This window comes from Mucor mucedo, assembly GCF_025094135.1.
Source record: "Mucor mucedo strain NRRL 3635 chromosome Unknown EV154scaffold_24, whole genome shotgun sequence".
NCBI classification, from domain to species: domain Eukaryota; kingdom Fungi; phylum Mucoromycota; class Mucoromycetes; order Mucorales; family Mucoraceae; genus Mucor; species Mucor mucedo.
The window spans coordinates 110,867-138,359 of record NW_026252308.1 but is presented as its reverse complement, the minus strand read 5'-3'; the positions used below and the strand labels follow the sequence as shown (position 1 = coordinate 138,359).

Below are 27,493 nucleotides of genomic sequence, written 5' to 3'. Positions count from 1 at the left end.
GTTCAAACGGATTGGTAACTGCTTTGATTCCAAGTTTAATGAAAAATAGTTGTATGCATGACAACTTGTATGCTATTTATGAGTTCTAGCTTCGGTATATTCAGGTATCTATCTTTACAACGAGTATCGAGCACCAACATCAGGTTTTTGTACCCTGTGGTTTTTAGTACCATAAATACCGGTTTTATCCATCGCATTTGGACGCTGAAACCGTATCGGCATTGGGTTAATAATTGTATCGTCAGTCATACCGGGAGTAAGCGACCTTTTTTGGCGGCTTAAAGAATTAGACTGCTCGACGTATTTCTTTTCAATTTCATCCCAATTTACTTCCATGATGGGCTCTACAATCTGTTGCTGCCTTTCATATTCTTCTAATTCTTGTCGCTTTTTTTCCTCTTTGGCCCTTTTCTTTTTTATAAACGATAAGACGATTACACCCACTATGATCAAAACCTGTATTTGAATATGTTGAGCCAAGGAAGAAAACATAAACTTGGAAGCATCAGATATTTACCCCTACGACTGATCCTATGATTATACCGATCACAGCCTCTGTGCTTACTTTCCTGTGAGGCTCTGTCAAAAATACACTTGCATTGTTTATGTCGATGTACTTATCTACTAGAGTGATATTTGATGGTGTTGTTGTGTTTAATATCAGTATAGTGTTGGTGATTTCATAGTAGCTAACTAAACCAAAAATAATAAATACTGTATTATTATTTACAGGAATAGCTAAGTATTGACTGATTTAGTACTCTAATATACACGACGGCTATCACATAGTCACTTGACGTCACTTTACCTGAATGACCGATCCTTGCCATTGATGTATTTGGTTTAGATTTGATATCTTGTAGCTGCCATATGTAAGTATCAAGATTAAGAGTAAAAGCATAATCCGAACAAGCTATTATAAACACGTTAAAATAACTCACTTACACTAAAAATTTGATCTTACGTTCACTGTGATTTTTCAAGTCTTCGCCCCCAAATAGTAAAACATCTCTTTCCATAGGACCCACTAGATGTTTTCGGTAAACAAGCTTAATGATTACAATTTTGAGAAAATATTATCATTATTACCCAATGTAGTTGTATGCTCTGTTCTTGGTGTTGGTATTTGGCTTCCTGTTGACAACTGTGTGGTCCAGTTACTTGCTAACATATCAAATACTATTATATTATCAAATGGAATTTCAACTGAATCATTAACTGATTTTCCTAATGATCGGCCCCCAAAGAAAAGAATACGACTGTTTTTAATGTCATAAATTGATGTTTGAAACGATGTGAAAGCAGATGGTAAATTATTTTGAGGTTGATGAATAAACCAAGGCTATCATAATTAGGTATTTAATTAGATAACCTGCTAATAAAAGCTTTTAACTGAGACCATTGACTTACGTCGGCTGGTTTTTTTGAATTCAAAAATGTGAGGCTAGTATAACCAATATGCCTAACCGTGCCTTTCGCGGTATGTTCTTCGTATGCACTCATGTTTTGGCCGTTGTATGTCCAGCTGCTATTTACAAAACTACAAGATAAAAAGGTTTGCTTTTTTAAGAAAACACATTTAACTTCATTCAAATAGACTTACATTTCTAATCCTCCATAAAATCCGATTCCATAATTTGGGACAAAGACTGATGATGCATGATATCTGTCAAGAAACAATTATTATCTTATTATTTAAAAAATTTAGGCTCATTTTACATCCTCCTTCTTCCAAAATCCAGTTCTTTGTATTCAGGGAACGTGCTCCAAGAATTGCTTTCTGAATGGTAAACCCGCGTCATTGGAGCTAAAGGGTTATCAACAAGACTTTCTCCGCCAGATAAAAGCATGCTTTTTTCGTCGGGAAGAACCATTCTTTGAGAATAATCCGACATTTGCGTGTTGGGAGAATACACAATTGACGATATATGATGCCATTTATCTTTCAATTCGTCCGCTGTGCTTCCACTAAAAGCTGCAAGGTCGAGTATGCCTATTGAATTGTCCGATCCCCCGTCTCGTTCCGTCATACCACCAAGGCAATATATTTTAGCAGAAAGTAAACCACAAGCTATATATTAACTTGTGAGTCTCATGTTTTTTCTTTTGGCTGTTTTTATGGTAAAAACCTACCAGCGTCATATCTTGGGATTTCCTGTCCAACTATGTGATTTACGCCGGCTAAAGTCAGAAAGGTGGCAAGAAATATGTTTCTCATTTCAATCTGGATATTTTTGAACATTCGTTCTGAATAAAAATGAGAAGGGGGAGGGGGGTATTTATATCAAACTGAGTATGCCGAAGGGATGTGTAAGTGCTGTCTATTTCTTCACTTTTTTGGCTTTCAAAAATATAGATGCTCTTATTACACTTCTTTTTATGAATGATTACATACTATCTCAAAGGTCAAGCACAATGAGTGGCTTTTCATTTATAAATTTATCATATAATGTGAATACAATCATTTTGGCTTTTAAGTAAACGCACTCAAGTAGGGAAAAAGATGCAATGCGAGCTTAGCCACGTTTTTTTGATGTCCGGTAGATTTTTTGGGAAAGCATTTGACAACACTCGTAATAATGGTTCTTGAAACGCTGGATCGTATGTAGATTGGTCATTAAAAATAAGACCTATATACACCTTGAATACTCTTCAGTAAGCCATTACGCCCTTATTTTTTTTTGTTTCTGGCATCACTTGCTGATTAAGCTTGGTCCTAACTACTTGCATAATTGGTAGAATTGGGAAAATCAACAAACAAATAAAGCCCTGATTAAGAACTTTTAGCTATTATGCCAATATATAAGTGAGAGTATTCTGTTAGGGTGATCTGTAATTTTTTTTTCGTAAGTGGGAACTTGAATTTAGAGTATGAAACATGATGATACTTGTATAATTTAGAAAGCGATGAATATGCAATAGCTTACCCGATTTTCATATTCCATGCAATATTATCTTAAATTATTGATGTCAAGCATTATAGAATTAAGGTCCTCCGAGATATTGAATGCACTTTATTATTTCTCCAAGGGGCCACATACCTTTTTGTATGCAAGGATTATCAACTTATCAAAACACATATTAAAGGATAAATAAATATAGTTACAAATAGCCTCAGATGATAAATGCCGCTCAAAGTAATGTTATCAATTCCAATTATAAAAGTGTTAAAGTCCATAATTTGAATTGTAAGTATAGTCATATATTGTTAAATATAAACATTGACACCTCGTGCCATAGGTCTTTGTATTCCTGCATCTTTGCACAATACGATTTCTTTTTTTATCGTTTTTTTTTTTTGGCGTATTAGGAGGCGTATGTACTACTTAGTAAAGAAGCTTAAGAACTAGACGGAATAAAATAAAAAAAGGTCAATAAGGCTACCATATATAGATTAAGTTAGACCTCAATATACAATCATTACGTTAAGTGAAACCTGTCTTTTAAGAAACATTTTGAGTCGTAATGTTAAAAAGGAAAAAAATCAGAACAGTGAAAAGACAAGTTCATAATGCCGATCTCAATTAGAAAGGAGAATCCTTTAAAACTATTGCTCAAAATTCTGGTAGTTGAGAACCAATAATAAGGCAAATATTTACGGTAGGTCCATAAAAAAATGGGATCAGCATCCCGCAGAGACGCTTTTTTTTCAGCTCTACAAAAGATTAAATTACTTTATGAATATTCGGGTTTTCACCGGCAAGAATGTTCTTTGCTTGTATACCTATTGATAAAAAAAAAGGGAACTCCGATGTCTTAAGCCAAAGTACTCTTGAAAAAACACTATATGACATCGATAATTCAACTTAGTACGATATAAACCTTTGATGTTATTTACTTATAAAAGCAAAGTTTTGATTAATATAATGAATATTTGAAAGTTATATTATTTATTGCATTGTACATTACTTACATTATTTATATATATTTTTTATGTCTGCAAGTCTATATAAAATCGTACTTCATATCAACTGATTTCTCCTTTTTCAACTTACCTTTCCTATTATTTGTATATAATGTCAACAAAGATCCAACCTTATTCTCCTATTCCTGTTACTGTAACAGGTCCTATCGAGATCTACAAAACTGTAATTCGAAAATCCGTTTCCAAATATGGTGTAAAATGGAATTTCAACAAACATCAAGATGCCCCAACTGGAAGCTTAAATGGTATGCAAAGACAGCCAACCTATGTCTTCAGAGAATACTTTTGTACGTCAATATTCAAGATCTAAAAGAGAACATGTTGGTGTTGTCCGAGGTGGGGCTTCCGGCCAGGTATGCCGTTTGCAGAAGAGAAGCAAGAAGATCGAATGCCCAGTCACTCTGAAAGTCGTCTGTCTGCCAGGTAGTCCATCAGTAGTTACTGCAAGCTCGTAGTGTATGTCTTAACGCTACCCACGGCACTATCAGTTTTTCCAACGGGATCCTGTACGCAATTGTCACGCGCCATCCATTGACTGGCACTGGTTGTCCTGTTGCTTTCTTCTTCACAATCGATCAATCAATGGGTACATTGGCCAACTTCTTAGGGTTCTTGAGGAATACTGTTGGGATCTTGAACATCTATAAGATCACCATCGATGTCAGTGGTAGATACCGAGTTGGGTGCGATCCAAGAAGTATACCCTTCGGCAAGTGTACAATGGTGCTTGTCCCACGTGGCAGGAGCCTGGACAGGGAAAATCCGACAATTGGTCAAGCTTGGTGATACCCACAACAACAACACCAACCAGAACAAGCCTCTACCATTGCTCTAAGCAATTCTTTAAAAGAATTTGATACTCTGCTTTCTAACACCCATAAATTAAAATGCCAGCAATATGCTTATAATGAAACTGAGCTCGAAGAATTGGCCAGCTTCAATCATTGGTTCTCTCTCGTATAAATTCTACAGACATTCCTTCCAATCCAAATTTTATAACACCAAGATAACCGAAAAAAGAAAATTAATGATAATACGCATGTCCCCTTCCCTCTGCCTAAAAATCAAAAGCAAAGCAGCCCTCTACTTTTAAAAACCGCTCAATAATTCGGGTATAGGTATAAGTAAATCGGAATTCGGGTACTCTCACGTCACTGTCGGGGGTTAACCATCTTATAAAGGTGAGAGACAGCCGATTTTTTTTTGCTCCCTGGTTCTCATACTATTATCTTTTCACTCACTTGATTGTACATTATCCCAATTTTAACCCTAACCCTAATGTTGGAAGCTGTTGATAACCTCAATATCTTCTTCCCGTTCTTAGTGAGGGACAGGTTTTGTTTTGTTCTGACAATTCTTGTTGCTGTTCGACAATTCCTTATCAGGCCAACGTTCGTGCAAACTCACTGATTACGGGGTCTTTATTACTGGCTACTTCATACTTCCTTCGACAATTCCTTATCAGGCCAACGTTCGTTGGGAGTCACTGTTTAGTTGGATCCAGCCGTTCTTTGTCACTATTCTTGCTGCAGGTCCTCAGATCAGAGATGTAAAAGTCTCAGGACGAGAGATGAAAGTGAAGATAATTGCATTCATTAAAGTCCGGAAAAGCAGGGCTGAGTGTTGGGATGTAGAAATTGAACCCGCGTTATCCTGTCGATGATACGTATTTGTTGTATTTGCTGGTTCCTTGTTGATCACGTTTGATTTGGGCATAGGGTATAAAATCGCTAGAGTGCTTTGGCGCGCGCCTTTTTCTGTGAGGTAAAACATGGTTCACAACATGCTATCCCCTGGGTAGTTCAACTCTATGTATAGGAGGGGTAGGGTCCTTTACGCCGCCAAATCAGGTCTTCGCCCTGTAAAGGATGGATCTAAAAGATTTCTTTTAGTGAACTAAGAATTTGGCATCCTCATGTATATTGAGGCAAACTATTGTTTTTATTGGGTATGGTAACGGGCACTGTGATTGTATGTATTGTGCTCTTGAATAATAGTAAGTAAACCTAGAATAGTACAGTTTTTACGATACCAATATAAACAGATATTTTTTTTTTCATATGTGTAGCAGTAGGTTGCTTTGTTAGGATACAACTTGGAGGGTTTTGATTTCGTGTTTCTTCTCTTTTCAACTTTATAATTAATAAATTTGTAACTAGCTTTATGAAAAATAAATTTGGGATATCGTATCTTGTTTATGTCAGAGATTTTATTCACTTTAAAAAAATTGGTGTTCTATTGTCTATCGGTGGCTTTTATTCTCCTGAAAGGGCCATTCGGTACGACAATACTACCCCTGATACTTAACAGAAAAAATCATGCAAGATACTGTTAATCAGAGTGCTCGACTGGAACAATGAAATTACGTTGACGACTTTTATGTCTTACAACCTGAAGTCTATGACTCAATTGCATGGATTTCTCTGCCGTATATTATCGATGTTTAATATCCACAAATTCAGTCAACGGGCAGTTACATTATCGTTTTGATTTTTACAAGAGAAAAACCAAAAGGGTTGCATTTCATTGTGCTCGTATATAAAACACATCCCCCGTTATTTTATTGCTCGTTTCCCCCTTTCTTCTTTTCTTTTATTATTTTAACATGTCTGTAGATAATTTGGATTATGATTCTATATGGTGTGATGAAACTGTGCGCGATATATTAACCCGACAACATCAGGATTCTATATCTGTCCAGAATAGTATAGCTGACTTGAGGCAGAATTTAATGACAAATCCATGTCCAGCAGAGGTAACCAAAGCAACCGAATACAAAAAAAAAGGCTCTTAATCAATGGAAAAGACTATAACACAAAAAAATACAGTTAAGAGGTCTTGTATGGAAAATACTTCTAGGTGTTTATCAAACATCCTGGGAAGATTATGCTGGTTTACTCAAAGATGGCCCAACCACGCTTGCTGGTAATATAAAAAATGATACGTTTAGGACGTTCTCGACAGATACAAAGTTTACTGGAAATGTGACAGAAGATATGTTGATTAGAATGTTAAATGCATTTGTTAGGGTGAATGATGGTAATTTTTCATGATACAAACTGTATTTAGTGTTTAACCAGCTTTAATCTCTGCTGTAGAAAACAATTCTCGTGCTACCATTGTTCGCAATCAACTAAATTTTCATCGGATAGAGAGTCTGACATACGTTCAAGGTATGAATGTTTTGGCAGGACCTTTTTTGCTAGCCTTGTCTGAAGTGGAAGCATTTTACAGCTTTTCCACTTTTATCTTTAAATGGTGCCCTCTTTATGTTCAACCAACCATGAGAGGCGTTCATTGTGGGCTAAGGGTAATTTTAAAAATACTGATTGGTAGATATGAGTACATTGAATTTTTCTTTAGCTTTTAGATATATGTTTGCGTGCATTAGATCCTACTTTGTATGGATATTTACGTGGAAAAAACATGTCTGCCAATACATATGCCTTTGCATGTAAGTTCATAAAGAAAAAAAAGAGAATCCTTTTAACTGTGATTAAACAATTATTACAGCGGTTATGACATTTTCTGCTTGTACACCACCATTATCTGAGCTTTTGCAGTTATGGGACTACATGTTTGCTCGCGGCCGTCACATGAATATTTTATTTATCATTGCACAGCTTGCTTTGATTCGTACCGAATTACTCCAAAGCCCAAGCCCCATTAATTTATTACGAGTTTTACCTCCGTTGCGGGCAAAGGCCATTATAAATCTTACCAACTCATTATGTAAGAATCTATCCCCTGAATTACATGATAAGCTGGCACGGCATGCTTACGATGAAGAGATCTCGAATGAGCTAGGAATCCAAACCACTACGGATTCAAATTATACCGAACAGGATGATACTACAACGGATTTACCAGCCTTCATGGTAGACGCCATCGATAATGTGATGATACAGTAACTATAATTACACTAGGGGTGTTTTATCAACTAATAAATTCGACTATATCTGAACCTAAAACCTTGTAAATCATTAAATCTGAGTATGAAGAGCTGCCAGTTTCCATTGGGGTTAAATGGAAGTGATTGGGAATCAGTTTGGGTCATGGGCACCAGAAATTGTATCCGTAACACAAGCCGTTTACCGATCACAAACATAGGTGATAGGATATTTCAAAACAGGCTGGTATTTGTCGAGCTACAAGCATGGTAGATACGCGACAGATAAAGTGTGTATTGGAAGTTGTGTATTTATATAAACAACAAAGAGAAAGACATAGAAGGAACTGTCCAGCTGAAAAATCAATTATGACTTTTATATTAAAATGCTTGATGCTCACAATAATGATGATCGTTGTGACAGATAGATATGTCACCAAGAAATGTTCAACCGACAGCAAGTGATTGGTAGTAGATTAAGGGGATATTAAGCTCATATGTTTTTTGTTTGTATAGTTGTGTCAATTTTTTTTTACCAGCTTCACGATAACAGAAACATAATCACGTAGTATTTGTAGCTATTACAGATATTGCATTAAAATCAATCTTTGGCCATGTCATATAAATAGGAGAAATGTTTTGACATTCTTTTTGCTTTTTTTCTTTTATCAAATTATCTTCTTAATATACATATATACCATGCGCACCTTCTCTATCTTAGCTTCTATTTTCACTATGACTCTCTCTGGTACGTCAGACACAATATTGTATGATATAAATTACTTACCGGTATTGCATGCGTAGTCAGTGCTGCCTCCTATAACAAGCGTGTCATAAGCGATGATGTTCAAAGCTGTATCAATGGCCTAAATACCGCTAATTCTAATCTTTTGGGACTTACCGATGCTGTAAAATTGACCTCGCATATAACTATTGAAAACGTCAGTGCTTAGTTTATTTTTCTTTGTAGGTTAAAGGGTTCACTAGTGCCGCTGGTTATGGCGGTGCTATTGCTCTCCATAAGCCTGTGGAGGCTCTTGAGACTCTTCTTAAATCCATCAACACGGCTTGCTGTTCTATCACTACTACTGTCTCTCATGAAGAAGCTACTACTGTATTTGATCTTGTAGCCGATTTCGTCCCTAATGTTACCGGTTCTCTTGACGTTATTATTTCCAAAAAGCCCGAATTTGCTGCAGTCCTTTTTGCTGACATTATTATCAAAAACGACGTTAAGGTGTTGGCCGATCTCGTCAAGAAGTTGGATAGTTGTCTAATTTCCGCTGCTCCTGAAGATCTTCTTGATAGTGCTCAAGCCTACATTGATGTCATTGATGCTAAGCTTGATAGTGCATTCACTGCCTACGGTATCACCGCTTGATTTCTCTTTCCCTAATTCATTTTTATAATAAATATATAACCAACTTTAATTGATTTAACATATTGAGTAATGACTCGCAGTTTGTAACTTAAACAACTGATCTGTGTAAGATTCAACGAAACTGTAAAAATATTCTTCTCTGAATAGAAGGGTGCAGCTTTGTTATTCCGCCAACCTCCCCTCTATAGTGTATTGCTTTGAACAGAAACATACAAGACGTTTCTACCAAAATCAAATTGTGAAATTTCTGTAATTCAAAAGTTTAATGGAATTTTTATTTGGTCGTTAAAGTTTGGTGCATGTTGTAACCAAATGTTTATTTCTTTAATTTTAAAAATGCTAGTTGTACTGATAAGCTCATTCCACTAGGTCGGAATTTGATCTGCATGACAACCATATTTCATACATTAAATGCAACACTCACGCCACAGTTTCAGTTGGGATGAACTTACCTGTTACAAATAGCAAAGAGCAACAATCAGGTGCGCCGAGTTTCTCAAAGCCACAAGTGGATTTCACATGTAATAATAAAACTGGGCTGCGCCCGGGAGACCTTTTTTTTAAAAAAAGTGGTTATTATACCTATATGGTTTATGGAATTTTATAAATTAAAAGCTTGCTTAAGACTCGGAAAGCTTTTATTTTAGTTATTAGCTTTTACTGGGCTTTTTGACGGGCCATTATACATATTATCAAGTAGGTAAATGATGAGTTAAGATCATAAGGTTTACCTAAGTTTTTTTGTGATTGGTCCTGAAATAAAAACCGATTGACTTGAAATTAATAGAAACTATATCAATATCTTTTTAAAATCTAATCGCGTTGTTTTATGCTTACACCTGATGGTGGGGAAATAATATTAGGTCAACGCCAAGGCAAATTGCTATTCAAAAGCGGAGTAAGAAAATGTCCGAGAAGTGCCATTCCAGACGACAGCTGCGGTTCCTTATCAATTTTATAAAAACAGACAAAAAAGTCTTACGCTGTCTAAATTAAAAGGATTGCTGATCATGTATTAAGAATAAAAGAAGCATCGCATGCAGTAGCACTACCAGAAGATGGTGTAACATTAAGGGGTCAAATATGTTAAAAAATATAAACTGACTGCCTCGACCGAGAGGATGTTCTTCTCCGAGATTCGATTTGTACTCTTTTGGAATTACTCCAAAGACAGGCGTATATTTTTTGCCGCTTTTATTTGTTTCTCAGGTAGCCAAAATGCTCACTTACTTGTAATATTTGAAATTATTAAAGAACCATACAATACCATAAAATACAATTTTTACTAAAATTTGTTATATCCAAGGAATTTACTGTATAACCATTTTTTTTTTTTTTCAAATAGATATATATTTCGTGCGATGTATCACTTTTTGGTGTTCATGATTAAAATTAGCAATTAAGAAAAAAAAAGAATGGTTTGCGAACGTTGTGACTTTTACTCATGGACAAACCACAATAATTTGAGACGTCTTTCTCCCACAAGGTACAAACATATACGATTCTTAAATGTCATAAAACTTAAAACATTCTGCGATTGTAAAAACGTGGCTCAAAGTATTATTTGATAATATGGGAGATAAAGTATATACAAAACAACCATTGCAACATACAGCAGTATTTTCAACCCAATGAATTTGAACTCTTGTGGTCTTGTGTATAAGCACTACCTATCACAAAGAGAAATTTACCTCACACAAACAAATTATGGGGTCGTTGACCAGGCTGCCATAATATGGGTAAAGGAAGCATGAAGTACATATGTTTGTCATTTTTTCCCATGCACACAACTTGAGAGGAATCAGTTATTAGGAATAAGTGCCTTGGTATTACAATTTAAATCCACACATTTGGTGTGCAAAAGGAGTTCTAGCTATTTCATATAAATAGGAAAAAGACAACCTTTTTTTATGTTATTCATCAAATTATCTTCTTCTGAACAGTTATCAATATGCGTGCTTTCTCTATCTTAGCTACTATTACTGCTTTTGCACTTTCTGGTAAGTCCGGCATAATATTACAAGTGAAATAAGCTGCTTACCAGCATTGATTACATAGTCAATGCTGCTTCTTATAACAAGCGTGCCATCAGCGAGAATGTCCAAAGCTGTATCAGTGGTATAAATACTATTGATTCCAAGGTTTTGGAGTTTAACATTGCTGTAAGTATTTTCTCGCCCGTTAAAATAATTGAAACTTTTTAATGTTTACCATTTGTTTTGTTACTGTCTCTGTCGTAGCTTAATAACTTCACTCGTGCTGATGAGTTTATCGGTGGTGCTCGCCTCCATACCGCTGAACAAGCTATTGAGTCTCTCTACAATACCACCAACATAGCTTGTTGTGCTACCACCACCACTGTCTCTGATGAAGAAGCTATGGGTCTCTTGGATGCTTTTGGTAAAATAACCCCTGACATTACCAATACTTTTGGTGGTTTCATCATTAAGAAGCCGGAATTTAGTGCTGTTCCGGTACTCCGTGTTGTTTACAAATCCAATACTCAGACTTTGTCTGTTGTCGTTAAGAAATTGGATAGTTGTTTAATTGCTGTCACCCCTGAACCACTCCAAGCTAGAGCTCAAGCCTATGCCGCTACTATCGATGCTAAGATAGTTGAAGCTTTCGCTGTTTACAATATTACCTCTTAATTATGTTTTTTTCAAACAAATTTAAACATCTAGCCCAAAATAAATAAAAATAAATTTAGGTTATCCTATCTTTCTATCGAAACCTGATATCTTTTTATTTACAACGAAACTAATTCAAGCAAAGAACATGCTGATTTCTGAGTATGTGTTACAAATATTTCTTTTAAATGGGATTCCTAAGGCAAATGCATATATGGGTTATAAAATTTGATGAAATGACGAAAGAAGAATAACAGAATCCACTAGGATGGTCACAGCATTATTAGAAGATGATTTCTTTTAATGTGCAAGTATATGACTTGAATTTACGATATCCCAACAGGATTCTCCTTGATTTAGTTAATTGAAATCAGGATTGTAAATACATCTTACGACATAATGAAAGAAAGTGGGGGCGAGAAGTAAATAAATACAAGAGCTACAATTGTACCCCCAATGTTAAAAACAATTATTGAAAGCTGCCCAGATTAATTTAGCTTGAGTTCAACTTTTTAGAAGACAAGGAATAGTTGTACTGTCTAAATTTAAGGTACTGTTGTCCATGTATAAAGTATAAAGTATAAAGGGCATCGCGTGAAGTTACACTGACAGAATATGGTGTAACACCATCAGGTCAAATACGTTCAAGCAAATATGTTAATTGCCTCGACTGAATGGATTTTTTCTCCGAGACTCGATATGTACTCGTTTTGAGTAACCACAAAGATATTCATAGGAATATTTTTGTTTAATGCTTCTAATACTTCTTTTATAAGTCACCAACATATTCACTCACATGTATCGTAATAAATAAATATTTGTAGGTAACTATCATCTGGAAATTCAAGAATCCTTTATGTGTGAAACTAAAATTAAAAAACACCAAATAGAACTACTTCAAATTTGTCATATCTAACCATTTTCCAAATGGATAATTATTTTGTGCAATGTATCACTTTTTGGTGTCCACAATTAAAATTGGCAATTGAGAAAAAAAAAGAATGGTCTGCGAACGTTTTGACTTTTACTCACGGACAAACCACATTAAATTGAGTCGTCTGTCTCCTGAAAGGTACAAAAATTCACAAATCTTAAGTGTTATAAAACTTAAATAACATTCTACGATTATGAAAACGTGGCTCAAAATATGTTTTGGTAGGAGGTCAAGTATATACAAAATAACACTGTTACAACATGCAGCAGTATTTTTAACCCAATAAATGTGAGTTTTTGTAGTCTTGTGTACAAACCCTGCCTACTATAAAGAGTATAAATCCTTTTACCTCGCACAGAAAAAGTACAGGTCGTTGACCAGGCTGCCATAAAATGGGTGGGCCAAGCATGAAGTACATATGCTTTTCTTTTTTCCCATGCACGCAAATTGAGAAAAATGGTTATTAGAAATATGACCTAGAGTGCATCTTCATTGTAATATACCAAAACGTAATCTGTGACATTTTTGAGCATTCATCTCCGACTAGTACAAGTAATATAAAAGGAAATTTATTTATAGCCAGATTTTTTTAATGTGGGGAGAATTTTTTTTTTTTTTTAAGAAAATTTTTCAGGGAAATATATTTTATTTGGGGGGAGTCTAAATTGTTTTTTTTTTTTTTTTTTTTTTTTTTTTTTTTTAGATTGAAAGTCATCAAGGAGCAACTAAACAGCACGTCTGTGGGATCGATATTCTTTGGAAAACTTACTGATAATATCTTCAGCTTCCAAGACATCGTTACCCTTGCTGTAAGCGTCAATATATCTATAGGCACGATTATAATATCGTCTATTGATTTTAGGACCGAAAACAGCCTCATCATGGTCAAGAAACTCTTCGATTCTTGACTTCAGAGTGTCAAACGAGTAATCACATTCTATTCGTGCAAATCGTTTAGCCGCACCCCAATGTCTTTCAATCCAATTGCACTCACAATGGTACTTAGGGTATAGGGTAAAAAGGTGACCAGCCTTGGATGTTTGGGTCTCCAGCATATTCTTCTGGGCCTTGAAATCAGGTTGTTGTGACAACAAGTATTCGGCACAACAGCCAGGTTTAGCCTGAGGGTCGTGTGGAGTACCTCTCACACAAACCCTTCGCAGAGGCTCATTTCTGCCGAGCAGGCCACGTTCTCTCAACAGACGGAGAGTTCCCTTGAACTTCTCACGTTTCTACAGAGATAATGATAATAAAGATGTCAGTTCTTTATATATTAATGTTATATTATTAAATTTACTTGTGCGTGTTGGTACTTTTCGACAAGTGCATTGGTATCAAACGCCTGTCCTTTGGCACGCCGTCTGTTTATCTCCTTCATGGCGGCATCCACGTTCATGGATTCCATGGTATACATACTTTGAGGCTTGATGATGCCGTTTCTATCTACATAAGTGGTATCCCGAAACCTATACAGGGTAGAAGACTTTACTTCGCTAGTCCCGGAAGTCATCCTCGAGGCAACAAGAGCATCGTCCGCAAAGGCTTTATGGTTCGAGCTCTGGTCAAAGGCAAAGATACCAACACAATTAGGATGTAATTCATTGAAAAGATGAATTACATCATATAATTGACACGTCAGATCTCTGTTTGTCCAATAACCATCGCCGTTACTGTTGCCAGGGAAGAAGATGACTCTTGATATCAAATTGACACCATTGACGGTACCTCTCATTGTTCCGTGGCAGGGACACATGAATGAACTGATCATAATAGATCTTCCTTGACCTTTAGGAAGAATCATGGTTTCGTTCTTCTCACACCAACGAGTGACTTTACAATCATTTGAATAAAAGATTGATTCGTCGTGAGTAACTAAAACCATCTTTTTTTCATTATCCTTTAGGCTAGGTTGAACTGGATCAGCATTCTCATTATCCAAGGGATAGGTTTCCATACGCTTATGCCATTCCATCATTTGTTGGGCCCACTTAATTCGATATCTGACAACATCATCCCGCTCATGGCCATCAAAGTATGTTCGATCCTTTCCTACACACATATGCCCAAAAATATAATCAAGCTAAAGCATTAGTATATATGCTAAGTTTTTACATATTGTATTTACCTGTTTTATAGTCAAAACCCCAAGCCTTCAGGTAGGTTGCCAGAGCAACGTTCGACAATGGATGCTCTGGCTGAGAGGAAATGACATCGGCACCGGCCTCGACATCATTCTCCAACTCAAGTAACTCAGGGAGCACTTCTTGTCGTATATGCTGACGAAGAGCAGGGATACTTCTACGGACAGGGTCTTGACTCCTGAGCCAGGTGATGCATCTTTCCTTCACATCAGGATCACTGAGAATTGATTTTCTCTTCGCATGTTTTCCTTGCTGATGACATGGAATGTCACCAGTGTTTAGCCAGGCTTCAAACCACTTTCTGGCAGCACGATGACGATAGGATTTCGAAGCTTGGATCCAGTGCATGTTTACCGCAAGCTTCGTTGCTTCCACAAAAGTTTTACCGTCTAATAGCTGCAACATTACATGCTTTACAACCACGTACTTCAGAAATTGTTTAACACCGTTGTGGTGTTGGTCGCTGGTGGTATTACCAGAGATACGGATTTTCGATTCCAAAAGGGGCAAAGACTCGCGAATCTTTACCAAACTTGCTTCGTCGGGTCTTCTGGGTTTCTCCTTCTTCTCTACTTGAGGTGGTGTAGGAACCTGTTGAACCACGGGGAAAAAATCATTAATCGAATGACAGCCTACAGCTGCCTTGGCTGCAGCAGATCTCTTTCTACTGAGCGTCTCTCTTGTAGGGAGAAGTTTACGCTTAAACTTCTGTTCCCCGGTTTTTTCGGTTGCGTTGCTCCAGGAAATGGGGAAAGCTTCTGCGTTGACTTCTTCTGGTCGAGGCATGTCAGCGATTTCGGCCTCTTTGGCAATTGCTTCATTAGCAATGTACTCAGCAGCAGCAATTTTTTCCATTTGAATGAATTTAGCCTTTCTTCCAATGTTGATTCTTTTTCTTGATTTAGCCATAATGAATATTGATATAGATATGTAAATTTATAAAAGTAATTTTAAAAGAATAATTACAAGGTACAAAAATAAACCCAAACTTAGTTTTAAATTCACAATTCTATTTGTCATTTTTAAAGCTCCCGTGAAGTAATACGCTCAAAAACAGTAACCCTTTTGACGCGTTTTTAGTTTTAAAGAACGTTACATCTAATATTACTGAAGTAAACAAAGTTTCCATGTAGTAGACGTTCTTACTTAATGTATATCCGATTTCAAACATCTTTTTTGTGTTTTACACTTCACCATATTTGATCTCAGTTTAAAATTAGCAGGTTATGGCACTGAGTACTTTATCTAATGAATATGACCTTTCAAATACATAAATTAAATTAAACAGCTAGTTGGATCTATTTTCCAAATACTCTAATTTATATCTTTTGAATATGAAGTGTTTTTACTTAGTACATAAAGTTTGTTTTATCCTTTTGGTGCCTTACAGTGTTGATCATATTTGATCTCAGACTCTGATATAACGGGTTGTGGCACTGTGCACTTTATCTAACAAATACGACCCTTCAAATACATAAATTAAATTAAACAGCTAGTTGGATCTATTTTCCAAATACTCTAAATTATATCTTTTGAATATGAAGTGTTTCTACTTAGTACATAAAGTTTGTTTTATCCTTTTGGTGCCTTACAGTATTGATCATATTTGATCTCAGACTCTGATATAACGGGTTGTGGCACTGAGTACTTTATCTAATGAATATGACCTTTCAAATACATAAATTAAATTAAACAGCTAGTTGGATCTATTTTCCAAGTACTCTAAATTATATCTTTTGAATATGAAGTGTTTTTACTTAGTACATAAAGTTTGTTTTATCCTTTTTGTGCCTTACAGTGTTGATCATATTTGATCTCAGACTCTGATATAACGGGTTGTGGCACTGTGTACTTTATCTAACGAATACGACCCTTCAAATACATAAATTAAAATAAACAACTAGTTGGATCTATTTTCGAAATACTCTAAATTATATCTTTTAAATATGAAGCGTTTCTACTTAGTACATAAAGTTTGTTTTATCCTTTTTGTGTCTTACAGGGTTGACAGTAAATGTCCTCAGACTTTGATTTAATAGGCTGCGATACTACGCATGCGGGTACTCAAATTGAGAGTACAGGCAGTAAGCATTTCATGGTCCGAAGGCGGCAAATACTATACGCGGGACAATACTATTGGTCGGAAAAGAAAAATTTAAAATTTTGAACCTGCTTGTGACAATTTTTTCCCCCCACACCTAAAATCCAGTTGTAAAAATCCCGGACACACTTTTTTTTTTAGAATAAAAACTTCATATTCTCATTTTAATCATGATTAAAATAATATATGTCCAAAAATATTGGACTTTAATTATGAGGAAAGTGTGGTGGTCCAGTTTTAACGTTTCTCTCTGCTTAAAATTTTTTTTTTGGCATATTGAAGTCCAGATGCACTCTAGGTATTACAATTCAGAGGTACAGATTTGGCACGAAAATAGATATTTAGTTACTTCTTATGAATAAGAAAATCTTAAACATTTTTTTTTTCAATCTTTGAATCCTCTTCTCCAGAAAAATTACCAATATGTGTGCTTTCTCTATCCTAATTACTATCACTGCTTTGTTCTCTCTATTAAGTTCAGTACAGTACTACAATTGAAAAAAGTTGCTTATCAGAATTCATTACGTAGTCAATACTGTTTCTCATAATAAGTGTGCTGTCAGTAACAATTTCCACGGTGTACTAATGATTTAAGCTCTTCTGAAGCTAGAAATCTGCAGGAGATCTTAGAACTCCTCTTTATTTTACCAGGACGGCTTGTTGTGCTAATACGACCATTGTCTCTGGGTAAGAGGCTACTGCAGTCCTTGGCGTTGTTCCCGATGTTCTTCCCGACATCACCGAATCTTTTGGTGCTCTTATTTTTTTAAAAAGGCTGAATTTTATGCTGTTCCTTTAATGGGTACTGTTGTCAAGGGTTATGTCAAGTTTTTTTCCGATTCTATTGAACGATCGGATAGCTATTTACTTGTTGTCACCCCTGAGCCATTCCATACTAGAGCTCAAGCCTATTTAGATACTATTAACTTTGAGCTTTTCAAAGCTTAAGCTGCTTACAAAACTACTGTACAATGTTTTATTTACATAGTAGAAATAAATACAATACGCAGTGAATTAGATTGACCAATCTCTTTATTATCACTTTTTGTAGGCTTTTCATCTCTATTTTGTACAAAGCGACACCTATCTATTCAAAGCAAAAGTTCAATTACAAATACCAGTTACAAATGCTTCCTTTTTAACAGGATTCCTCGGCCAGCAGACTTATGAATCATGAGCTTTTGATTGAAATTATTAAGACAAATGCAAAATGACATTTCCAAATCCAGGGACAAGGGAAATACAAGTCACAATCATTGGCTTAAGAAAAAAAAAAGGGCTCGATAAAAGGAAAGGGTCCCTCCTCTGCTCTTTTTTTTTCATTTACCTAGCAACCATGGCAAACCGTTTTATTCCCAGAACCTCCTTTCCTTATGACAGAGTGATTAACTGGTTTCCAGGACATATGGCCAAGGGCTTACGGTTAATATCGGAGCGATTAAATTCTGTGGATCTCGTAGTCGAAGTTCGCGATGCACGCATTCCGTTATCCTCAGTGAATCCCAATTTCGAAAAAGTGGTAGGTCGACGACCTCGATTGATTGTGTACAACAAGTACGATTTAGCAGACCAGAGTAGCAAGAAACCGATTACGGAAGCATTTGCTAAACATGCGCCTACCACGCCCGTGGTGTTCACCAGCTGTCAAACGGACGATAATATCAGAGCCATTCTGGATCATGCGGCGAAATTAGCCGACCCTATACCCACCGTGACGCTGATGGTGGTGGGCATGCCCAATGTGGGTAAATCGTCATTAATTAATTCGCTTCGAAGAGTAGGTGTTGGGAAAGGAAAAGCAGCGGCTACAGGTGCCCAACCTGGTATTACACGGACTGTGATTGGTACAGTCAAGGTATTGGAGGATCCTTCTGTATATTTAGTAGATACACCGGGTGTGATGGTACCTCATATTGCGGATCCTGTCAGAAGTTTGAAAGTGGCATTAACAGGTGGTATTCGAGATCATTTATCAGACGAACAAGTGATGGCGGATTATTTATTGTATCGTTTGAACGAGTTTCAGGACTATGAATATGCAAAGTGGTTTAGATTACCGAATAACGAACCTACGAATAATGTGGATGAATTATTACATGGTGTGGCTCGTCGTATTGGTGCTGTGGTGAAAGGTGGAGAATTAGATATGAATATGGCCTCCAAATTTTTCCTTAAACATTATAGAACGGGAAAGTTAGGTCAGCATACGTTGGATGATGTAAGTCCGGAAGCTTTAGAAACTTTCTTTGAAACGCAAAAAATGTATACAGCAAGCAGTGCTACCAATGCCATGAGTCGACGTCAAGAAAAGAAGGTCGCCAAGATTGAGCAACGGAAAACCTCGAGAAAGGTTGCTAAAGCAGAGGAATAATTTCATTTTTTTGTGACTCCCAATAAATCATTGTTACCCCCTCCTGTTATCATTTGCAGAGTCGTAATTCTACTATTGCTAGAAGGTATGGATCGAAAAAGTTTTGGGGAAAACTGGTTTGATCGCATAGATTACATCAATTAGAGTGCATTAGAAGAAAGGAATTTGGGCTTTAAGCAATACCATGACATCAACATAGAACCCCATGGAACTTTGCTTATTTAAAACTTGTATATAAAGACGCAATAATGTATGACATTATTATCCTTTAATGGGAATAGTGTCATATCGTACATTAACCCTGATTCTTACAACAATTAGAATACATGCAATAATTGGATTCCACGAGACTTTTTTTATGTATCCACATCCTTAAAATCTGACACGCAAGGTGTTTTACTGTTGGATTTGTACCACACTGGTCGTAAAGAAACACCCGCGTCCCTGATCGGGCTGAGCTGCTGTTTGACATATGCGGGCCTTCGGAGGGGGGGGGGCTGTAGTTGTAGCATTCTAAGACGCTGCATAATTCCCAACGTTACACTTAAATTCCCGTTTTGGTAGAGCTTTTTTATAGGCGATAAAACTGAACGCGTTTGAGGGGTGATGATGATGGAGTTAAGGGACGGCTACATTTGAAACGAAAAAAAAAAGGTCTGTGGGAACGGATCATTTGATAGAAGTGTTGATTCGTGGTGTGCGCAGTGCATTTTGATGTATACCGTAAAAGGAGAATACGTATTCACAACAACCATGCAGAATTATTACGTCATTCATCACATTTTTATTTTTTATTTTATTAAACTCCTGCGGATGAAAAAGATATCTCTTTCTTCTTTTTGATTTTAGTAAATAAAAATGGCCGAAGAAAATATTAACACCTTGGCAGAAAAGTACCAAGAGCTTCGTAACATCCCTGGTAAAGTAGGAGGTGGAGAATATGATGAAAGAGTGGATTCACCAGAAGGAGAAAAATACACCGTTTTAAAAGTAAGTCCATATATATTGTAAGAATAGACGCGAGTTTGTTTTTACTTATCTGGTACGAAAAAAACATAGGCGTTAGGTGAACAACTTGGTTTACCTGGAACCCCCGCTGCTGATATTTTATCAAGACTTGGTAAGCCTGATGAAATGACTCCCTCTATTGGACAACAATCTGCTACCATCCAAACCATGCCAGGTAAAGATATAAAAGAAATCACGATACTCGCACTTTTTATCTAACGAATAGTTTGCTTTTATAGGTCCTGTTATTCCCGGAGGTTCATCAGGTGAAAGTGCCCAATCATTTTATTTTGTATATAATATTACTCCCAAGAAGGATTATCTTTACTTTAAGGTAAACGTTCTTACTCAGTGATTTTAGATAACACACTCTTATATACTTAACTTTTTTTACTTTATATAGATTGACCCTGTTAAAGAGACTGTCATTACATCAGGTTGGAACAGATCCAACGAGTAAAATACACATACCTTTTTTTTTTGAAATAAAGAATTTTTGGAAATAAAATCATAGGATGTGTTATTGAAGCGTTTTTACCTAAAACAGCTAATGCTAAAAAGAACTTTTGCATAATCACAATGATTTAACAAAAGAGACCTTGTGTAGGAGAGTCCATTTTCAACTAATAGTCTTTTAGCATAAGCATCTACATGTTTTTTGCCACTATCTTATCAAATGCGTTCATGTACAAACAAAGTGACAACGCTTTTTAATCGAAATTATGCAATCGTGACAAGCAGGTGGATTTCAAAGTGAATTTTTCTAGCGCCCAACAAGCTACTGCTTTAAACATAACAAAATGAAAAAAAACGCCCTAATAGAATCTGCATTGCATATAATAGAATAACAAACGATTCATGAAAGCATATTTTTCTCAAAAGTCTAGATCGGTTGGTGATAAACTAGGGTAAGTCCCATTTTACGGTTTACTTCATGCCAAGTTCTTTCTGGGTAGTAGCGACAAGAAAACATTTACCTTGGCAAAAAAAAAGTCCTTAGCCTAAATTGTATACACGGTTTAAAAAAAAAGTAACAACATGTGATGTCTATCTAGTTTACTGTATCTAAAATATTACTTTGATTAGTACAATAGCTCTACTGATATACTTGTCAAATTGGCAGTAGATTTTACTTAAGTCTGATAAGAATAAGTGCCATGTATCATTTGACAGTGTTTATGAGATAAAAGTCTGTACCTTTTTTTACAAAAAAAAAAAAAAAAGGTGCTACGTCTGAGTTTTAAAAAACCGGCGCAAAAAAAAAGGCGTCTTATGGCAGATCCCGAAGAGATGTATATGCCAGCGAATAGAGAGAAAGATGCGCATTGTAGCAAGAAGGTATACGGGGGGAGAAGAGTGTATAGAATTGAGTAGGAGATACAATTCTCAGGTCCTTGGACCTTTTTTTTTCCTTTTATCTTTGGTTTCCCGTTCTGTGTAAGGCAGATTTTCGTTTAAATACCTCATCTGATTTTAATTTTATATCCAAAAAAGAAGGCGTTCGTCACCTCCCCTTTAGTGTATACGCGTAATATATAATATGACATGTGTGTATATGTTCGAGTAGAAAATTTACCGGGATAACCTATATTTTAGAAAAAACAAGCCTTGTAATCCCATACATCATCATTATAAACTTTTTTTTTTCGGGGTTATTTTTCGAATCGGTTGTCATCCCGTGATTTTGTGTGTGTGTGTGTGTGTGTTTGTAAAAATAAGTGAAGCACAGTTGTCTTTGGTTAAGTGAAAAACACAAGGCACACTAGGAGAGAACTATATACGTATGAAAAAAAAAAGAGTGATCATTCGACTGCATATTTAAAGAAGATGAGAGAACAAAAAAGAGGATGAGCGTTGTGTATATGTTTGTGTGGGATTCTATTTCAAGTGCAGCTGTGTGTGATGTAATACATGCCAAGTTTTATAAGAAGAAATAAACTTTTCATAAAAAAAAACTTTTTTCTTTTCTTCTTTCCCCAATAAAACATTCAAAAATAAAAAAAATGTCTGCTGAATACGGTGCTATTAATACTCAAGATGAAGAGACTCCTTTGGTGTCAAGAGAGGTAGAGACCCAAGAGACCTGCAAGCAAAAGTGCCAACGTATCTTCCACAGCCATCGTGTCCATATCATTACCGGTTGGTTCCTTGTCATTGCTCTCACTGCTGCTTTAACTGTTGGTGCTCATTTCGCCTTCTTCAAGGATAACACTCCTGTTGATACCACCCCCGAAGATGTTCAAATGCAATGTGTTTCTGAACGCAGTTGGTTTGTTTCCCTTATGCTCTCTATCTTTCTCGGTCCTTTAGGTATTTATAGCAACAGAAAGATTAAAAGGAAAGAGGGGTGCGGGCAGTGCACTTCCCCCCTTTCCTTTCTCTCATGTATGTGATATATTAACTCTTTCTTATTAGGTGTTGATCGTTTCTATCTCGGTTATATTTTCCTCGGTATCTTGAAGCTCATCACTGCTGGTTTAGGGTAAGTTTTTTATATATACTTGTAGGTGTTATACTATACTGACCTTTATTTTTTATTTATAGTGGTATTTGGTGGACTATTGATGTTGTCTTGATTGCTCTTAATGTTCTTAACGATCACCCCAACGGTTGTCACTTGAGATAAAATTACTATTCCCCCTTTCCCAACCAACATCCCCTATATCCAATAGTATATATAATAAATAATTTTCTTTTTCTCTGTACACACACAGTTTGGTGTTTTACCCTCGGGTTACACAATAGTTTTTTTTTCATGCCTTGGCGGGGCTTGCATTTTAAATGGGTAAAAGGTGTAATACACAAGTGACACGCGAGTATAGTGAACACAACAAGAATGTACATGCAGCAGCAAAAAAGTCAGAGCTTTTGCATGACAACGTAAAAAGTAAAAGAAAAAGTGTGTTTGTGTGTGTGCGTGTGTGTGGGGAATCTAAATGGGTTTATTAACGATTCTTTGTATAAGGGCCCATACGTTCTCTTTCTTTCTTTGCTCTGACATCAACGTTACGTTCTTTCCAGGTACTCTTACGCAATTTGATGGGACGATTTCCAACATATTTGCCTAAACGTATACAAATGTTAGTATCTAAAAACACACACACACACACACATATATATATAAAGAGTTTTTACCGTTCATTTCTCTCCAGGCTTTCACAAAATCATCGGGATCTTTAAAACTGATGAATCCAAACCCTTTGGATTTCATGGTCCTTGTATCTCTTACGACACGCGTCCTTAACAAACTGGGGTACTTTGAAAAGGCCTTGTATAAAATCTCTTCTGTGACCTCGTTACCCAAATCACCCGCAAACAATCGGAAATCATTATCATCCCAATCCTCCAACGAGTGATCTTCCCATACTTCTCCTCCCGCTGCTCTCACTACTTTTTTCGTCTTTTTCTTGGTGGTGGTTGTCACAGACCCGTCTCCTCCTTCACCTGTTGTACCCGATTCGCTCGCTACGGCGGGTGATTGACCTTGATGACTCGTGGAGCCTGTAGGTCCTGCATACCCTGATTTCGTGATGATAATGGGGCCAATGGGATTATTGGCATTGGCAGTGGATGGGTAATAGACTTTAGGTGCTTGTGAAGCGGATGTGTTGTAAGCGGATGTGGGTGTAGGATTATATTTCGCAGCTGCATGGGCAGTAGCAGCAGATTGGATCGCAGTGACGGATTCAGGTAATGGCACACCACTGCCACCCATGGTGTGGTATCCTTGTGAATACGATGGATCATAATAAGCAGGCTGTTGTGCATAATATTGATCGTAATTATAAGAAGCGTTGGTGGTGTCAGCTACAGCATTGGCATCAATGTAAGTACCTGTATTGTAATCGTAATAATATTGATTGGGATCATAGTATTGGGCATTAGGATCAGAGTAATCTTGCGCGCCAGTGGAAGTAGTAGCAGCAGCAGTAGCAGCAGTGTTGTAGTCGGTATATTCAGTCTCGGTATAATAGTCTTGTTGTGGGGGCACTACATAATCGGCGGGTACAGCATAATCATTCACTGCGTATTGTTCTGCCGCGTATTGGGGTTCTTCTGGTTTCTTTTCGTCTGGCATTCGATGAAAAAAGTGTTTTTATTTTATTTATTTGGAACTCCCTTTCAGCGATATAATCATGAAAATATTTTTTTTTACAAATCCGAATAATCATGATTGGCTTAAACCAAAAGGCGTCTCTCTTTTGTATTTTAAGAAACGATATTTGCAAAAAGAGGAAGGATGCAAAAAAATGAGGCGTAACAAGATGATAAGTTGATGCTCCGTATTGAAAGAGAAAGCCACAAAAGTGTGTGGAATGAAATGAACTTTAAAAGGGGGAGGTGGTCCTCCCTTCTACATTACATTTGAGGCTGTCATCTTTTTTTGTGATTTACATCCCATTGTTTCACACTCTGTTTTGTTCACAAACAGTATAGTGGTCCGTTCCTTTTGTGCGTGTGAGATATCAAAAAGTGATTGCAAGAAGAAAAAGGAGGGGGCTGAGGGGCAAAATAAAAGACTATTCTTGGTAAATTTAACTTGTTCTAAACCCAGAATATCCTATTGTTCTCTGTCTCTCCTTGAACGCCGAACACCAAAAAAAAAAGCCTCAAAACTGTGATAAAGTTACACGTTATGTTATTGTTACCTTTGTTTTGCAAAAAAGTTCTATTATTAAATCAGGTTGTACAAAATGACCATCCAAGTGGCGTTTGTTGAACCTCAAAAAAAAAAACAAAAAAAAAAAAATTGGGCTTAGCAACTAATTTTTTTTTTGCGTTTGAAAGTGGTTGCTAGAGGGCTTTGCTAGGCAGCCTACACGTATACAATTTATATTTTGGCTGATGTTTATCTAAAGTTTGTTCGTAGTCATGACAACGGAATTGTGTGGGGGAGAGGTAAGCCCCTAAAAATAAATCCTTCTTTTTGTAGACATTTAAAAATGGGTTGTCGGGGTGGGCTTTTAAAATATGAGGCTTGTTTCGAAAAAGAGAGTAAACAAAAGGGAAAATTATAATGACACTTCAGCCGTGTTGAAGATATAAATACGAACAAAGTTTTTCTTTTTTAATCTCTTCTTTCTTTACACATTCTACATATATAAATACTGGACCACCCCCTTTTAAACAACCAAAAATGACCTTCCATCAAGAACATAATCATAATACAACAAATCACTTTACAAAAGACAATGAATTTTGTCAGCAGCAGACGGAAAAGCAAAGGATTGGATTTATACTAGATGATAAAAGAGATGAAGACATGTATCACAGCAAAAGATTACCAGCGCTAGAACAGAGTTATCAAAAGAGATTATCCAATATGCAATTTATACCCTATGACCCATCAAAACAATCATTACAAAGACTCCCCTCACCCTTTCATGACGAAGAAACACTCATTAAACAAGAACGTATGCCCCCAACAGCCAATGAACTCGAATATATCAAAAGAATACAAGCACTAATGACACTGGTTGCAAGACAAACCAAAGAAATACAATCCCTTCGAGAAATCATCAAATCCCATAATAATAATAATCCTAATAATGATATGCCTATGAACAGAAAAAGAAATAAACAATCTTAATATTTTACAAAGTCCCCTTTTCTATATTTTTTCTTTTCCCAATTTTTTTTCCTTTTCCTCTCTCTTTCTTTTTTCTTTTTTACTTTTTACAGTGTGTGTGTATTATTATGGCTGATCTCGATAGGTAAACCATCTTTTTACACTCTATTTTTTATGTTTGTTTTCCCATTTTTTTAATACGCGTGTGGCTAGACAACTAGACCAACTGAGAAGAGGTGAAATTATTACAGAACAAGAAGTGAAGGAGCTATGCACAAAAGCAAGAGAAATCCTGATTGAAGAAAGCAACGTTCAACGAGTCGATGCACCCGTCACTGTAACTATTCTTAAACTACATTTGAGCTCCCATCTAAAGAAAATCAAAAAAATTTCATAGATTTGTGGAGATATTCATGGTACAGCAACAGAGTTACCCTGGCCTTCCCCCCTCTTTTTTATTCGATTAACTCTCCTAGTGACCATTAACATTTTTATTTTTTTCCCCTCTCCCATCTAGGTCAGTTTCATGATCTGAAAGAGTTATTTCGAGTCGGTGGTGAATGTCCAGAAACCAACTACCTCTTTATGGGTAAGTTCATGTGAATGAAAGCAAGCAAAATAAAATAAAAAAGAAAGTCTAACATCTCCATAGGTGATTTTGTGGATCGTGGTTATTACTCTGTCGAGACGTTTCTCTTGTTATTGGCGTTGAAAGTGAGATACCCTGACCGCATCACTTTGATTCGAGGCAACCATGAGAGTCGACAAATTACCCAAGTGTATGGCTTTTACGATGAATGTACACGTAAATTCGGATCAGCCAATGTCTGGCGATACTGCTGCGAAATTTTCGATTATTTGAGTTTGAGTGCCATCATTGACGACAAAGTGTTTTGTGTTCATGGTGGACTTTCACCCAGCATAAATACATTGGACCAAATCAGAACCATTGACAGAAAACAGGAAGTGCCTCATGATGGTGCCATGTGTGATTTACTCTGGTCCGATCCTGAAGGTATTATTTTAGCTTTTTTTTTTTATTAATAGAGAGAGAAAGAGAGGCTTATTGTTTATGATATTAGAAATTGAGGGTTGGGGGTATAGCCCGAGAGGCGCAGGATATCTGTTCGGTGCAGATATCGTACAAGGAGTAAGTGCATCTTTTCTTGCACAATCATGTTTATTTTTAACCATTGTTCCTGTAGTTTTTACATGCAAACGGGCTTAATTTGATTGCCCGTGCACATCAGTTGGTGATGGAAGGATACAAACCCATGTTCGAGGATACAATTGTGACAGTGTGGTCTGCACCCAATTATTGTTACAGATGTGGCAATGTAGCAGCAATACTGGAATTAGATGATTATTTAAACAAGGAATACAAGTTGTTTGAAGCAGCGCCTCAAGTAAGCCCATCTTTTTTTTTTTTTTTTCGTGTGGATGTCGTTTCTATTGTTGCTCACATTCTTCTTCTTTTTGTAGCAAGACCTTCGAGGCACACCTCAAAAGAAGGCTTTACCAGATTACTTTCTATAAACCCCCCA

At 36.4% G+C, this 27,493-nt stretch overlaps 10 protein-coding genes across 10 annotated transcripts; 8 read left to right on the top strand and 2 right to left on the bottom strand.

Annotated features, from left to right (window-relative positions):
- Positions 1 to 10: 10 nt before the first annotated feature.
- Positions 11 to 2,237, bottom strand: EV154DRAFT_600781 (uncharacterized protein). The gene is made up of 9 exons (XM_051607192.1): positions 2,134 to 2,237; positions 1,720 to 2,071; positions 1,604 to 1,666; positions 1,411 to 1,540; positions 1,090 to 1,342; positions 965 to 1,027; positions 809 to 913; positions 518 to 738; positions 11 to 456 (listed from the first exon to the last, which is right to left on the bottom strand). The coding sequence occupies exons 1-9, from the start codon at positions 2,216 to 2,218 to the stop codon at positions 115 to 117; spliced, it is 1,614 nt and encodes a 537-aa protein (XP_051459926.1). The 5' UTR covers positions 2,219 to 2,237; the 3' UTR covers positions 11 to 114.
- A 1,690-nt stretch (positions 2,238 to 3,927) lies between these two features.
- On the top strand, positions 3,928 to 4,872 carry EV154DRAFT_582859 (uncharacterized protein). The gene is made up of 4 exons (XM_051606686.1): positions 3,928 to 4,212; positions 4,279 to 4,348; positions 4,414 to 4,511; positions 4,591 to 4,872. The coding sequence occupies exons 1-4, from the start codon at positions 4,017 to 4,019 to the stop codon at positions 4,758 to 4,760; spliced, it is 534 nt and encodes a 177-aa protein (XP_051459925.1). The 5' UTR covers positions 3,928 to 4,016; the 3' UTR covers positions 4,761 to 4,872.
- Positions 4,873 to 6,530: 1,658 nt separating this feature from the next.
- EV154DRAFT_600780 (putative mitotic exit network regulator) lies at positions 6,531 to 7,836 on the top strand (the record flags this gene model as incomplete). The annotated part of the gene is made up of 5 exons (XM_051607191.1): positions 6,531 to 6,680; positions 6,754 to 6,964; positions 7,024 to 7,235; positions 7,289 to 7,379; positions 7,439 to 7,836. The coding sequence occupies 5 exons, from the start codon at positions 6,531 to 6,533 to the stop codon at positions 7,834 to 7,836; spliced, it is 1,062 nt and encodes a 353-aa protein (XP_051459924.1).
- Positions 7,837 to 8,549: 713 nt separating this feature from the next.
- On the top strand, positions 8,550 to 9,195 carry EV154DRAFT_582838 (uncharacterized protein; the record flags this gene model as incomplete). Its single annotated transcript, XM_051606685.1, has 3 exons — positions 8,550 to 8,562; positions 8,619 to 8,722; positions 8,785 to 9,195. The coding sequence occupies 3 exons, from the start codon at positions 8,550 to 8,552 to the stop codon at positions 9,193 to 9,195; spliced, it is 528 nt and encodes a 175-aa protein (XP_051459923.1).
- A 1,925-nt stretch (positions 9,196 to 11,120) lies between these two features.
- EV154DRAFT_549838 (uncharacterized protein) lies at positions 11,121 to 11,934 on the top strand. The gene is made up of 3 exons (XM_051604892.1): positions 11,121 to 11,195; positions 11,254 to 11,357; positions 11,436 to 11,934. Exons 1-3 carry the CDS (start codon positions 11,147 to 11,149, stop codon positions 11,844 to 11,846), a joined length of 564 nt encoding a protein of 187 aa, XP_051459922.1. The 5' UTR covers positions 11,121 to 11,146; the 3' UTR covers positions 11,847 to 11,934.
- A 6,378-nt stretch (positions 11,935 to 18,312) lies between these two features.
- EV154DRAFT_501429 (P-loop containing nucleoside triphosphate hydrolase protein) lies at positions 18,313 to 19,612 on the top strand. Its single transcript, XM_051600691.1, has one exon. It carries the CDS (start codon positions 18,338 to 18,340, stop codon positions 19,370 to 19,372), a length of 1,035 nt encoding a protein of 344 aa, XP_051459921.1. The 5' UTR covers positions 18,313 to 18,337; the 3' UTR covers positions 19,373 to 19,612.
- A 524-nt stretch (positions 19,613 to 20,136) lies between these two features.
- EV154DRAFT_460870 (uncharacterized protein) lies at positions 20,137 to 20,884 on the top strand. The gene is made up of 4 exons (XM_051597530.1): positions 20,137 to 20,362; positions 20,432 to 20,555; positions 20,620 to 20,714; positions 20,784 to 20,884. Exons 1-4 carry the CDS (start codon positions 20,231 to 20,233, stop codon positions 20,838 to 20,840), a joined length of 408 nt encoding a protein of 135 aa, XP_051459920.1. The 5' UTR covers positions 20,137 to 20,230; the 3' UTR covers positions 20,841 to 20,884.
- A 1,499-nt stretch (positions 20,885 to 22,383) lies between these two features.
- EV154DRAFT_561249 (uncharacterized protein) lies at positions 22,384 to 23,006 on the top strand (the record flags this gene model as incomplete). Its single annotated transcript, XM_051605663.1, has 3 exons — positions 22,384 to 22,690; positions 22,796 to 22,862; positions 22,925 to 23,006. 3 exons carry the CDS (start codon positions 22,384 to 22,386, stop codon positions 23,004 to 23,006), a joined length of 456 nt encoding a protein of 151 aa, XP_051459919.1.
- Positions 23,007 to 23,325: 319 nt separating this feature from the next.
- On the bottom strand, positions 23,326 to 24,458 carry EV154DRAFT_416776 (uncharacterized protein; the record flags this gene model as incomplete). Its single annotated transcript, XM_051595758.1, has 3 exons — positions 23,326 to 23,444; positions 23,516 to 23,812; positions 23,864 to 24,458. 3 exons carry the CDS (start codon positions 24,456 to 24,458, stop codon positions 23,326 to 23,328), a joined length of 1,011 nt encoding a protein of 336 aa, XP_051459918.1.
- A 1,619-nt stretch (positions 24,459 to 26,077) lies between these two features.
- Positions 26,078 to 27,485, top strand: EV154DRAFT_561246 (serine/threonine-protein phosphatase 4 catalytic subunit; the record flags this gene model as incomplete). The annotated part of the gene is made up of 8 exons (XM_051605662.1): positions 26,078 to 26,094; positions 26,163 to 26,286; positions 26,347 to 26,365; positions 26,467 to 26,538; positions 26,602 to 26,964; positions 27,032 to 27,099; positions 27,155 to 27,355; positions 27,432 to 27,485. 8 exons carry the CDS (start codon positions 26,078 to 26,080, stop codon positions 27,483 to 27,485), a joined length of 918 nt encoding a protein of 305 aa, XP_051459917.1.
- Between the last annotated feature and the right edge of the window lie 8 nt (positions 27,486 to 27,493).